A 15,986-nucleotide genomic window follows, 5' to 3' on the forward strand; every position below is an offset into this window, starting at 1 on the left:
CTATATGGTATAAAACTTGAAAAGACTGATTTAAACAGGTCGGTTTCTTCTTTGGGTTTTGACATGGTAATAATGAGTTTTCGGATATTTAAGGTCCTTGCTTAAGGCTGTGTAACTCTTTTTACCTTTGTTATGAGTGAGTTCATGTTGGCGTCTTCGGTTGACATCTGTTTTTGTCCTTCACAAACACGTGTCATTTCCGATTTGATTCCCAAGTCCTCCAAAAGTAAAATAGAATCCCGAAATCTCCTGTCCACAATAAAACTATCTCCCTCCTTAATCTAGGACCTTCAACGTTTGTCTTGAGAATATGATTCAAAATGGATTCATAATTGTTCTTCGAATCCGCCAAATATGGTCCTATGCTGGAAATATAAAAGCCGCTTGCTATGGTACTACCATCGGTTTCACTAGGGTCTTGCTTGGTCTATGGTATTGTGGATCGGCGTTGGAAATGGCAGTTATTGCTTTTCTCAACAGATATATAGGTACCAATAAGCACAAGGACAGTTTCCTGTTGCCCAAAATTTCCAAATAACGTCTGGTCAAGTAGCCGTGTATGATCCATAATAACATCCTCGCGCTGGACGTGAACAAAGTAATTAAGGACGGACCTTGTCATTAAGGCATTCCTTACAGTTGATAGACCCGGCGTATATTTGACTTGGAAATATTGGAAATTGTTGCCGAAATCTTGTTCGAAATTTCTGATTTAATCATGCATACAAAGATGGCAACATATATTTGCTGCCTCATTGATGCCGTGTTCCCTATCATATCCGTCACAACGTCACAATTTTGTTTAACGCTGTCTTTACGTAAATCAATTAGCGACATATATAATCAATTTTCAGTAAAGAGAGTTCATCATTTAGATGTTGTCAGTTTTTAGTTTCTCCCTCGCATCTAATTCAAGTGAACCGTCTGTATCATGACTTTGGCAGCATCTCTTGCCTGCAGGTATAAGTATACTGATGTTCGGCACTCTGACGGCACAACTATCTTTGTGTTTACCGAGTAGGCAAGTTTACATAAAGTAGAATGAATGACATGAATCTTTTCTTTGTTGGAGGTAGAAAGTTCTCAATCTCAGTGAATTGCTTTAATTGAAGCCTGTTATCTCTGAATCTGTGTCTGCATGTATTACAGATGAAACAATTGTCTGCGGTCTTGATACGAAAGAATGTTTGCAACTCATCGATATCTTTGTAACATTCCGTCTTTTGTTCGGCTTTGTCTGTTTTTAGCATGTAACACATTTAAATCTTCTCGGCACAACACCAGACATTCCGCAGCGCAAAACAATAATATAAATTGAAACATTTGCAGACTTTGATAATTCTCTATTTTATACGAGTATTGACTGAATAAAGAGTGATATGAGATTGATCTTAGAAGACTGATCAGCTTCAGAAGTCTTTGGTTTGTTTCTGAAATATTTAGGAATGATGTATTACCACAAATATACTCAGTTTGTGATAGTTGGCACAGTGTTCGGGATTACCCAGGAGGTCGTCATATTACTATCAGTACGTAACAATTTACGAATGTGTCTAACCAGAAATAGGGGCATAGTTATCATGCTGGACTATTCAGAAGTAATACATCGAAGTCGTCATGACTTGTCAATATTTTCAAGAGAAGGATAGATAAAGTGTAGAGATTAAATATAGCAGGCATACGGCTGATATTTAAACCATAGCGTCCATATAATATAATCTAAATCACGATGATATTGCTAGCCTATTTAACTAAACTATTTCAAGCTCAAGTTTCAAGACTTACTGTAGACCATGTAAAATAATTTCCATTTATACAAAAAATCAATTTATTCAAATACACACACATATATCAGTAGGTACGTTTACTAATTCAATTTTGTAATAGCGAGGCTAAACGCACTATTTAGAAAAGAAAATAGGGCCAAAATGACCATTCGTAATTGAACTCTTTTCATAAATACTTAAACGCATGACAGAGATATTCACTTGGGTCAACTTACTTAAAAACGGCCTCTAGACTTGTTGTAACCTCCACGGCCACGACCTTTGTTCTGACCTGACCTTTGACCTGCATCTGCTTTATCACTTGTGGACTGTGAACCAAGTTTGTTCAAAATTTTGTCCAACTTACTTTCAAGTTGAGAGTTCTTCTGCTCTAGACTTTCTAGCTTTATAACAAACTTATCTTCCATCTCAGTAACAGAAGCAATTTGTGGGTCAGATTCAACACTAATGGCATGCTGGTGTCCCTTTTTTGGCTGGCTTGCACCTGCAGTAGAGGAGATATTTAATTCCTTCTCCACTATTCGAATTTCCCTTAAAAGCTCATTAAAGCTAGTTATTGTGTCATACTTATGACGAGTCTGACTCTTAAGTTTGTCAGATCTCAGGGAAGTCCAAAACTTATGACGCATTAGGTCATTTTTAGCCGACTTATGTAGAGAACCACTCTCTATAGCAGTCTGCAGCAAAGCCTCTAACCGGCAACCGAATGCAGTGGCAGATTCATTGGATTTCTGACTAGAGTTAAAAAAACTCCTGCATCAGCATTCCATGTGTGGAAATATCCCCGAACAAAGAATCTAATTTCCCCAAGATTTCCACAGGAGAGGCTTTATCACCTACAGTTAAAAGAGTCCTCCTTGCAATACCACGAAGTGACCTCCTAATGGCCTGCACAAGGGTGCTGGAGGTTATATCAGAGTCTCTATTGAGGCATCTGATCTCATACCTCCACTCCGCATAGGAAACATCTCCTTTTAAAGGTGGCTCTTCCCCTGAAAACTGGGGTACCTTAGGGATATATTGAGAATTACCGCCATACATACTTGTACCATGGCCAGAGTGGTCTGGTGGATGTGTTTGGCTTGTACCAACAAAACTAAATTTATGCATAGGCGTGCTAGCAGCATTAGGGATAGGAGGTGGTCCCCCATCAGTAACAGGAGTAATCCTGTACTTCCCAAGTTTTGCTAGAGCCTCTAACAACTGCTCCTCAGTCAATGTGACCTCGGATTCTACATGTTCTTCCCCTTCCTCCTCCTTGACATTGTCAGGATTTTTGGAAGGTGCTCCTACTACTTCCGCCATTGGAATACAACGGAATAATATACAATATACAAAGTAAATAAATATAAAATCCTGCAAAGTACAACAGGACTATGAATGTCAAGTAAAACTGCACTTGAAATTCAACATATATACTCAATCTACAAAAATTCCATTTAATTACTGTGGTTGGGGAGCCCCCTACCTAGCAGTGTATAATAAATGAAAACTACATAAATACACAACTAGCAGCAATCAACAAATGCCTTAGCCACTAAACGTTTCATCCAAAACCTGGCTAAGACAGGACTGGGATGTATACCATCTTTATACAACGAGTAATTAATGACTGGTTTACGACCTGCTCGTTTATACTGAAGCAAATCGCACCTGAAATTCAAAGAATGAACACCTAACCTACAATTTATGTCCTTGATATAACTATTTAAAATCTCTATGCGATTTTCCAAAATAACATCCTGCTGGTTATAGGACTCTGGGTTTGCGTGGCCTTTGTAGGCATTCCACACCCTAATTGAATATGGCGGAATCTCTAGAAATACAAGTTTTACCTTACTAAATGTGGATATAAATTTCACTAATCTATCAATATGGAATTTGCAATAATCAGAACATTCCTTATCAGTACTGTGACTCAAGGAGATGAATGGGCCTCTCTTAGTAGTAATATCACACGTACCTAACCAAATATACAATGTAATGTTGCCATGTTTATCAATAATTCCTGACAAATTTTTAGTGAGCCAGCTATAACTTTGGTCAAATTTAGCACCCGCCTTACAATAGAAATCAAATTTGTATCCAAGACACTCAATTATATCTAAATGGTTCCTCAGTGAAAAACCCTTACTACTTGTTAACAACACTGGGGTAAATTTAAGAGAATCTGGTGCATTCAAAGGCTTCTCAAGAAATTTCTTAAGTTTACTTAGACTCATTTGTCATGAATGACCAAAATATAAACAATACAACTAGTTTCACAGCAGATATATATAAGAGTTTACAATAGTTACACAATTATTATGGTTTATATCAAAAGTTTGGTGTACTCGTGCATTAAATCAAAAAGGAGTGGACAGACATAAAACATGAACTTCAATAGACAAAATACACTGTAACACAACATGCATACAATACCTCTTTCTCTCTAGTGACTGGGCTGGGAGTGTGCACAGGATACAAAATGATGAATGAGAACAGATGTCAATTTGCTAAACTGCTTCACAGGCTTCCCTCACAGGTCCCTGGTAAACCCAAACATCAAGTATCCTATCAGTATACACATTAATATATGTCAATACGATAGATAATATCTATACACAATATACAACATAATAATATTTATATGTATAACAAGTTATATTTACGTAAATGTCAGTAGCTAATATCAAAGATATTTTAACAATGTACAGTGTGTAAATGAATGTTATGAATTTATGACAGTCTGAAAAATTATAAATTACAACGGCGCTGAAATGAATGACTAGACTAGAATTTCTCACGATAAATAGTGAATATGGTATATAATATATGAATAACACGAGGTATAACGTTAGATACACTTGCAATGTTCAGTCAACCCCGTCAGCTTCCATATATATAATGTCTAGATTCACAAAAAATATCGTCCTCTGGTCCACCTTGACCTCGCCGAAATAACAATACTCTTCACCACCATCCTCCGTACATCATCCAACGCACTGTCATGTAGCGGCCATCATCCAGGGCTTCGCAAGCTCCGACTCTCTACATTTACAATAACTGTTCTGCACTTATGCGGCCATTATAGCCGTCGGACGTAATCCGGCGTTATCCCCCTTGCCTGCATTGTCGACTTCCGTCGTAGTCAATATGGGCCACTGGTTCACCTCTTACTTTCGTTGGGCGCCATTTGTAACCCTTCTAGCTCGGCGATACAACTCGACACGAGTTTATGGTTTCAATGTGTTTATTTTCTATATATATATGAACCTGCAATAAAAGATACGAAACTATCACTTAATATATATGTACAGGTGTAGTTTCGGTTTCTATTTATAGCATGGTATATTTAAAAATGCATTTAGACGGAGCTACTGTTATACAGTTATATAATTAGTATACAGGTACTTACCAGCGACCGGAGAGGAAGGCAATACTGTGACAATATAGAATATATCTATGCAGGAGCTCCGTCCTGCTTCGCAGCTAAGTGCTGAGTGAATGGGACATACAGGGTAGACAGGGTGGTGATGTGTGCAGGTGGAATCACGTGCAACTCGCTCACGACACGATATACCCGTGGTGACACGGGTACATCCAAAACAGCACAAACAAGTGTGACTTAGTGCAATGAGTACACCCTGTTACAGATACATGCTTTAGACATCAGTGAATGCTATTATCGAAAGTATTGGGAAGCTAGTTTCCCTCCTATCAACATTCATTGATTTAGTTGTGCACGTACAACTATCTTACAATTGTTCGAGTAATTTTTTGGAATCATTGTAGGCTTTATAATCATGATATGATGGTTCATTCAACAATTTGCCAAATGTTATTGCTATCTATCTCTGACTTGTTTGCCTTAAACCGTCAGCAAGTTAGACATTTACTTTGTGGTGAAAAGTGAGATATGCAAATCGTGTTTTAATGCAAGATAGTATATAACAATAGCATTCGAAGGGCGCATATTGTTTCGCCCTACGATACTCATTTTAATCGGTTGTGTAGTCCTGCTGGCTGGCTGGCTGGCTTTGGCAGTATATTTCCGTGAGGTACCGTTATCACGTGGAGGCGAAGACGACAACAAACGTACGGGTATCGCATGAAGCTCGGATTCAGGGGAGACCGTCCCAAAAGAACCATGATGTTAAGCAAGATACAGGCAAATCAAAACCTGATGTCCTTGAAATTCTTTGTGTTGCTATTTCTTGAGTACAATTTTGTATTTTGATGATTATAGTGTGCTTTGGTATGAAATATGCAAACTACCTTGAATTATAAGCGAAAAGATACCCGTCATTGAGAAAAGTATATAATTTTTCAGGCACAGATATCGACGTCCGTCTCACTGGAGGTTCAGGTCCACATGTCGGACGTGTGGAGGTGTACTATGGTGGCTACTGGGGAACCGTTTGTGGCTACTACGACTGGGACTATAGGGATGCTAATGTCACATGCAGGATGATGGGATACAGGTAATGCATGTTAATATACCTATGCTATATGCATTTTAATGGTGGACATCGCCTATGTAATAGAAGATAGGAAAATATTAAATTTGATACATCAACATAATTTCACTATAACTTTTTATTTCTCCTATAACTTACCCTATCTAGAGAGCAAGGGAAACGATAATATCACATGGAAGACTTATACATTAAATATGTTCCATTGGTTATGGTGAAAAATATACGTAAGGAAAGATTCCAGTATATGGACAGTAAGCTTTGTTTGCATTCGAAAAAGGCTTTATTAAAGATAAAAAATATCTTGTTTCTTAATAAAAAGAAAAATGATTTTCATTCAGTATGCCCTTTTTGAAATTGAGAAAGCTTATATATATAAAAAAAAAAAAAAAATACGAAACAGTACATAGGATACTAGAATGAAGATTTTCACCCATCTTTACCACGCACACTTGGTATGTTATCTAGGAGGATGTAGGCGTCTTCGATAATTTTTTTATGGTTTTCTTTTGATTTTCTTATTTCCACAGTTTATCTTTTTCCTAAAGGATCACCGTGCAGTAACTCAGTCGTACGAGCCGACTAAAAGTTGGTTCCTGAAGACTCGTGGATTTTCTTCCGTAACTTTTCGTAATTTGTTTTCCTCCATATGGGTCTACTTTAATCCTCTCCTCACATGACTGGCGTTGCGATGACCTTTATACGCCAAAAACAAATACAAAAGCAAAGACTCCCGCAGTCATAATATTTGGCTGATATGTTTCTAGGATAAGGCTCGACAGAGTTGTCGATAAAAAGACATTAATATCCAAGGTCACAGGGGTTAATTTTTTTAAAACGGTTAAACTTCCACTCACTACCCAGGAGCCCAAGGTTTATATTAGGCCGATAGGTTCCCTGGAATGAGGTCCGACAAAGTTTGAGAAATGTCCATGACCCATACTCTAGTTCACACGGGTCAATTTTATTAAAGAGCATAATTTCTTTTGATTAAGTAAAAACAAAGGATTGTCGGGGGTCAACTTTGCTAAAACACGAAACTAGGTAATTGTGGTGAACGAAAAGGCATATAATCAAAGAGATCACTAAGAAGCAGACATATTGGGTCTCTTATATGAGTCTATTAGATGTTAACGTGTCAGGAACGCCCCTTATAAAGACCAAAATCGGCTCTTTAAAAGTTAGTTATTTATATTTTTAACGGCCCATCAACACTGTAAAGATCTTTAGGGCCAATAAATGGCTAGTAAAACGGTAGAAAAGACATCAAATAAATGAAAATGTAAAACTGTAAATGTATATCGGTACACTCATGTTTAGTTTAAAATAAAGATGTGGCCATAGTTACTCATACCTTCTGATACAGACCAACAGCTTTTATATAGTTCAAACTTGTTTTATATGCAAACACATTTGAAAAGACACCTTAAACTCTCTCTTGTAATTTGTAGATCAATACAACCAATAAAAAGTGTTTAATGGTAAATGAATCATTTTGATATAATTAAATTGTATATATATTTTAATCGATAACAATTGTTTTCCGCATATTTATCAATAAAAGTGTCATATCTCTAAATGATCAATTGCATTGCGTATCTTGTGCAGAACTTTACATGAAGAAGCCAGTCTAACATGTTTGCAAATTTTGTTGTCCTACTGGACGTACCTGTAGATTTATGAATTTGATTGAATGGCTATGAACTGAGTAATACATTGTTTTTCTAGCAAAGTGACTAGTATTGTCCATGAACGTTTACTCTTTCAGTAACGGTCGGCAAATGTATCGTAGCACGAGGTATGGCATTCTAACAGAACCTATATGGATGGGAGGTGTAGACTGTATCGGTACGGAGGACAGTCTAGCTGATTGTTCGTTTGATGGATGGGGACAAGTTGGATATTGCAGTAGCTATCCTGCTATTGTTTTCTGTTATAACGTCACTGGTATGCATGATAAATAATATATTCGTCGGATATGCCGAAGATTGAAATATTACTTCCAGAATGATTTCATTTATTTCAAAATAAAAAAAAAATGTAAATTAAATGAAATTGAGGGCATTTAATAAAATTAATCATAAAACTGTACTATATTAATTCACCAAATATGCATGAAAGCGACATGACAAGGTGTTCAATATAATTTGTTGAAAGCTATAAATTTGCGTTACTGTAGACGTATTTGTACATGGAATTATTGATCTTATGAGAATGATATTCGTTATTATTTTCAGGACAATCGTTTTAAACTAGTTTTATCATTTATTCAAAATTAAGAGAATCAAACTTATAGCAAAAACAGAAACATAAAACGAATAGTAATAAGCTTATGTTTGGAATATGTTATTAATGGAAATTAATGTGTTTTTTCTGGGATTTCTTCCTTCATGTATTTTTTGGTTGTAACCTCCGTTTCAGAGAATTTAGCTCTAGACATTCGCCTGGTAGATAGACCAAATGATTATACTGGTCGAGTGGAGGTGTACTACGGTGGACATTGGGGAGGTATTTGTACATACAATTATGCCTTTGATGACAATGATGCCAATGTCGCCTGTAGGATGCTCGGATACAGGTAAAGTACAATATATACATGTAGATGTCACGGCAATCAACTCCTCAATACGGATAGAATATGATAAATCAAACACAGACATTTTTTTATTATAAACGACTTTGATGACAGTGGTGCAATAGTGGCTTGTAGGATACGGTAACTAAATCGGGCACTTACGAGTATTAGTGAATGATCACCTGTTTTCTTTGTTTTAATATATGTAGCCGAATTCGCGCAAGATCTGTTCTTTTCAGTGTGTTCGCTGAATATAATACATCGTTATATTAACTTTAACATTACGATCACCGTTAGTGCCATCTATAGCCACTAAGCTTTTAAGTATAAACGTTTCCCCGTGAAAGTACATGTATATTGATTATAAGAGGACCGAAGAGTGGTACACAATGCGCTCCTTCCATGATAGCGGAAAACGCATTTTTCATCAGATCCAAATGAGAAAAGAACCCTGTGTAAACCCATAAAAATTGAACTGTCATGACGTTTACAGCGTTGTCAGTTCGTTAATGATTCATAGCTAAATAGCTGATAAAGTAACATTTCTTGCGAGGCCTGAGAGAAATAAGCCAAATCATATTCATCAACATCCTAAGGCATATATTGCTACATACATACATACATACATACATACATACATACATACATACATACATACATGTAACAAAATTTGTATTCCATCGTCTTATATATGACGTCACAGTGAACTTATTTGAATAAGTCAATCTGAAGAATCGCGGAGATGCGATAAAAGCGCTAAAACGTGTTGTCTAATTCTAAGAAAAATGTAACTTTTTGTCTTGTTAGTGCTGGGGAAGCTGTATCGAGTGTTGTCGGTTTGCCTGATGAACCAGTATGGATGGACAATCTAAGATGTGATGGTACAGAGTCCAGTCTAGCAGATTGTCCGTTTAACGGTTGGGGTCAGGTTGGATACTGTTATTATCAAGCTCGTGTTGCGTGTATCAACTTTACAGGTAACACTAAAGATGTAAAGAGAATATCATCACCTAATTAATGTTCAAAATAAATATTTTCTTCTATCAATAAATAAGCATATATATAATGATGTTTGTAGCATCCATAATAAAAAAGTAATTTTATGATTAATCCTTTTTGAAAACAGCTTTTGCATCAATAATTCATTTTCCGTAATGAGTCATGTCTTTAGTTTCATGTGTATATTACAATTGTATATAAATTCCTTTTGTATGATGATCTTTATATGCATTCTTTTGGTATGATTTTGTTTATATGCATTCTTTTGGTATGATTTTGTTTATATGCATTCTTTTGGTATGATTTTGTTTATATGAATTCCTTTTGTATGATGAATCGGTGACAAATTACTAACATTGTTTAGTCCATTGTTATGTCATTGTGATTGTCCATACTTTGTGCTGTGCTTGACTCGTGTTTTGCTTTTACAAATAATTTAAACATTTTTTTGTCTTCGGTATATTTATTTATCTTATATTGTTGATATATTATTATTTTGTTCCTGAAATTTCTCCTAACAATTTTAACTTAATCCTTATAATTATCATAATTATAAGTACTTGTGTATAAGACTTTGTATAGGTAAATGCGTCCTGTTGGTACGTCGCCTAAAACAGAACGGTATGTATACTTTGTACTTTGTGAAATTGAACTGTTTTACGCAACTATTCTAAAACTGTAAACTGTGTATATATTTTTTGTCTGAAAAATCTATTAAGTTATTTAAATGGTAACAATGCATCATTCATCAACATAAATACCAAACTAAAATAGCGTTAATCAGTAAAGCACGAAGTAGCCAACAATGTAATTAAATCTAACTGAATAACATCTAGAAAACGAAAAAGTTTAAAAAAAAAAAACTCATTCTAGAGACAAACATAAGTGTTTCTATCATATCAATTATACAATACTGTTTTTATTATATATATATTTGTTATAATAAAATGTATATTGTTTCCATATTGTCTCATATGATGTGACAGGAATTCGAAAAAGAACTCATAGACTAGATCAACAGCAACATTCGACATGGCTTCGACTCTGATATGAGGTACGAGTAGCAATCATTCACTGTTTTATAAAATTACATTTCGGTTAGAAACAACGTAATATGGTATCTGATGTGATTAAACATTCATACTTAATATGGTTTCATAGTAATGTTTGTATGATATGTATTTGTATTACAGAGTATTGTATATATATCAGTGTTTGTTACAATGATAAACAAAATTTAGACATTTATAATGCAATTTGATAGGAATGTTTGCATGATATGTACATGTATTTACATAACTACTCATAGTATATATATGCTTGCCTGTTACAATGAGAACAATGTGTGTCAATATATGTAGCTCCGCAATATAAATATGAATCTATCATGTATACGGTAGGTAAACTTTAATTAATATATCGGTCGAAACAGTATTTTAGTCCCTAGATGGTATAGCAAGGTTTGTATATAGCTGTCAGAATCATATTGATGCCACTATATCATTGTTCATATGTGTGTGAACATGGATGTGAGGGTGTGTTGGAGAGTATGTAGGTCAGCGGATGTGTGTAGCTATTACTTAAATGTGACTTGATCATATTATTGCAGACGTGCCGATAACATTTTCCATATATAATAATGAATGACTGATATATTAGTATTCTGTTTAATTTATTTGAAATCAAAATTACATGAACAAATTCAAAACAAGAAGGTATTAAATTACTTTATATATATAATGTTATATACATTTCAATATGCAATTAACATTTCTAGAAAGAAAAAAGAATCAGTTACACTGTTATTGATGTTATTGAAGTTCGACTTTTTAGTAATGTGCGTATTACGATTTTTTTCACGAGCAAAAATCGGATGTGCAGTAACGACCAAGCCTCTGACCTATATCGAAAGCATGCAAGGATCCCAGGTACGATTTACTATTGCATGGATTGTATATAGTATATGCATCTGAAATATCCTAGAATAAAAAGACGAATTAGAACTAGAAGCATTGTTTAAGAAAAATTCAGACTAAATTGATTGAAATGAAAATCCTTTTTATTCAATTTTTTATAGTAACAATCTACTCTTTCTTTTTGAAGTTTTCTCTTATCTATGTAAAATAATAAATAAATACTAGTTTTCTTCCTTCAGAGAAAGTAGATGACCATTAGTAATTTGTCATTTATATATACATTGCCTTTACATATACTCTTTATTACAACAGCTGCTGTCGTCTTTTGGACAATACACAACTTAAAATGTGTTACATGTCACTGTTTATAGCGAGTCATACTGCCATTGACCTTTTTCGGTTCATGCATACATTTCTTTAATTTTTTTTTTTTTTGAAAGTGACACCAAATTCAAGTTTTGGGCCTGTTAACTAAAGTCAATATCCTGTTTTGAGTGGGTTGTTTGTATCATAGTTATGTGTAATTGTTTTCATATCAGAAATGCATGCTAGAAATGACTTCTATTTTTCTCTCCATGCTTTATGGTTTAACGCATAGAATAACACCCATTTTCAAGGACTGGTATCTTGTATGAGAAAGTAGGGAATTCACATGACACAAAATAACAACACATTTTAAATCGAAGAAAACATTTTAATGAATAAATATCGTCAGGACAAATATCTGCAATAAAACACATATCCTCAGATAGCTATGTATATAAAATAAACGTCTATTTTTTCATAAAAATATCAGAGGAAATACTCAATAAAAACAAATCCGTGTGATCAGAAATAAATACAAATGTAAATATGTACAAGTATAACTATTCCTTATGACATTGGTTAGCGTTGTCTTCGTAGAGGTTTATAATCATAATGCTTACCAAACGCAAGTTTAAAGAAAGACAAAAAACAATGTCTTTTATGTCTGCTCCTTCACGTTACTATAACTTTAAAAATGTATTTTGAGCTATGCATATACACCTCGACATTAAATACCAAAATGAGATTTAGGGGCAACAGGTTAACGACCCTTTTCCCTACATTTTGTTCATACATATACATTGATAGTATGATGTAATGCATAAGTTAATTAACGAAACTCTATACATATAGTCAATGTACGTTTATATTACTAATTTAAAACGTTATATAACATTTCATGACAACCATTTATCTTGCTAAGAATAGTAATATGATTTCTTACAGATAGCAGTATTTATTGGGTGAAACATAATGGGAAATATACTGATACGGATGCATAGGTAATCAAGAAACGTGATAATGGGGTTTTTTTTTTGGGGGGGGGGAGGGTCTTTTTTTTTTTTTTTTTTTTTTTAAGTGACAACAAGCCGTGCTTATATAGAGATATAAGCAGTCGGGTAAATAGAAAGAAAACAACCCAGTCACAGCACAGATATTTACGTATTCCAAATTCGGGTCCCGGGTAGAACCACGTCCACGTCGTGGGACCTGGAAACGTATCAGCTGATATGGCCGAGAGTTCTACAATTATATGATGTCAATATAATACGAGGATTGGGGGACTGTAATCAATAAACCTTTGACTTATAAACATGGCACCTGTTTTCAATTGTTGTCATATTAAAACTTTTAGTTTACTATATAATTGTTTAACGCCCTATCAACAGCTATGGTCATTTAAGGACGGCATACCCCGTGTGCAAGATGCAAGCATGTGGTGAGGGCGAGTAAGTCACGGGATGCTGTGGTATGTATTTATCATCATAGACTCGGCCAGAGGGACAGAACCCAAAACCTTCATCATAAGGAGAACGTTCAGCGGCCAAAGGCTGGTCAGTAGCAAGAGAGACATAAGATAAAGAAAAAAGTTTGATCCCAAATTAAGCAGCCTTTTACTATCATGCGCGGGGCAGTAGTAGCTATAATTCTAACGGCCTATCTGCCGGATTATGATAATGAGACGGAACAACTTGCCCTCTATTTAGTTACGTGTATGAAATGTCCTTAAAGAACTCTGCCACAAATTGTCGATTATCGATGTTGCTTCCCATAAATTGATATAGTTTTAATGGTAACGAAATATATCAGCTTATTTACATAGGTAATTCGAATTTTACCTAACAAGGAGTTTACCATCATTTAAAGTTGATTCTATTCATTAATACTGATGAATAGGAAAGTAACATTCCTCTGCTTAGGTAATAGCTGTTTGTTTTGTTTCTTCCAAAGGGTCGATTACATGTTTATGCATACAATTGACGAAACCATATTGGTATTTATGTATCTGTATGTGTTCAATTTCAACATATTTTATTGACATAAGATGTAATTTTGTCAATAGGATTAGACATCAGGCATTGCCTATATTAGTCCTCTCCTTATATTATAGGTGGCAAACAAACATAAACATATATACACACATGAATTAAGATTAACAATGGTGCAACAAAAGGGGAGGCAACTCCTCAATGTGAAGACAAAGGTTTATTATACAAAAATAAGGTGAAACTCTAAAATGATTTTGGATGTTATTTTTTGTTTGCTGAGTGCATCTATTTGGTCAAATTGAATTTATTCCCCCACCAGATACAGGCCTTAAAGTCCAATTGTGTAACACAATAGCCATCCACTGATAGGGATCAAAACCCAAATTCACCAAATAGATACATATTTTTAGGGTGGGTTACACCAACTTGATCTGATAGATTAATATTGATGAGAACTTTACTAATAGGAGTTGCCTCTATCTGATATATAAATATAATAATACATACATAACATAATTGTAAGTGAATTGATGTAATTAAGATTTAGTACGGCTGCCCATAGCCTGCTGTATCATGGTGGTCATCTTAGGGTTAAGATATTATTTCATACTGAAGAATAAATAGTTCAAAGTATATGTGAATTTCATGTAAAAGAAAAAAAAAAATTAGAGTCTCTTTGACTGTACTATAAAGTTTGATACATGTACAAGTATATCTTTATTCTGGTTGTCATTGCAGCTGACACAACCATTTGTAAGGTCTTCAACACACATGTGATTGTGATATTGATGTATTAATTGTTGTTCAAGAGACTGGCGGAGATTCTGATAATTATTACATTCAGTAAAATAATGAGCTACAGTTTCAAAAGACTGGTTGCAATCACACATTGGGGATTCGATTAGATGATCTTTATAACGATCATAATTGAGATTACTTGCCTTATTTCGTAATTGACATAGAACAATATTTATGTAACGACTACCGAGATATTTAAATACATCAGTTGTATCAGATTTGTTATGCAAGTTTGTGTTTAATGTCTTTTTGAACTGTGCTGTAGAGTTGATATTTATGAGTTGAGGGGCTAGACTATTCATTTCGTTTAACATAGATGGAAAAAAACTTTCAAAATAATTCACTGTTCGGCACAAGGGGGGGGGGTCAAATAATCTGTTTGTACGAAGATCATAACGATCAAGAGTTTCATCATCAATATACGGTTCTATATTTTTCTCTTAAATAATCTTGGGTTTCATTATTCATTATCTTGTACATTAAAATAAGTTTATGTTTATTTCTTCTATTACTCAATGTTTCCCATCCTAGTTCATTATAAAGTTTATCATGTGAAGTACCTTTTCGTAGGCCTGTAATTAATCGTCCTGCATCCAGTTGGATTGATTCTAATAGAGTTTTTTGGGCTTTTGAACAGTTATCCCAAACAACATCTGCATACTCAATGATTGGTCCTATATAGGCAGTATAAATAGTATTTAAAGATTTCCTATTTTATTTTTCAGTAGTCTTAATATGTTAAGCCTTTTAAATGCTTTATCATAAACATTAGATATATGCTGGTTCCATTTGGCATCATTCAGAGTTAGACCTAGATGTGTATGTGCTTTGTTTTCAGTAATTGGTTCATCATAGAAATTTATAATAGGATGGTTTTTATCATTTTTTCTAGAGAAAATTACTGATTGTGTTTTAGCAGGATTAAATTTAATATCCCATTTAGATGCCCATTTTTTAATGTTATTTAAATCATCAGATAAGTTTTGAGCTAATTCCATGGGGTTGTTATCACTTATACCATAAAGAGAAGTGTCATCGGCAAATAGCTTAATTTTGTTAGTGACACAATCAACAATATCATTAATATAAATTAAAAACATTAATGGTCCGAGGACTGAACCTTGAGGAACTCCTGCCAGGACTGGATCAAATGTAGATGC

The 15,986-nt window shown here is 34.5% G+C and overlaps 1 protein-coding gene across 1 annotated transcript in view; it reads left to right on the forward strand.

The window, feature by feature from the left end:
• LOC117317443 (deleted in malignant brain tumors 1 protein-like) overlaps positions 1–10,681 on the forward strand; it is a 45,450-nt gene extending 34,769 nt beyond the window's left edge. The window contains exons 30-33 of the mRNA XM_033872253.1: positions 6,100–6,250; positions 8,013–8,191; positions 8,666–8,822; positions 9,627–10,681. Coding sequence (XP_033728144.1) covers positions 6,100–6,250; positions 8,013–8,191; positions 8,666–8,822; positions 9,627–9,837 — 698 coding nt within the window. The 3' untranslated portion in view covers positions 9,838–10,681. The remainder of the gene's footprint in view (positions 1–6,099; positions 6,251–8,012; positions 8,192–8,665; positions 8,823–9,626) is intronic.
• The last annotated feature ends 5,305 nt before the right edge of the window (positions 10,682–15,986 follow it).

This window comes from Pecten maximus, chromosome 19 (assembly GCF_902652985.1).
Source record: "Pecten maximus chromosome 19, xPecMax1.1, whole genome shotgun sequence".
NCBI lineage: Eukaryota > Metazoa > Mollusca > Bivalvia > Pectinida > Pectinidae > Pecten > Pecten maximus.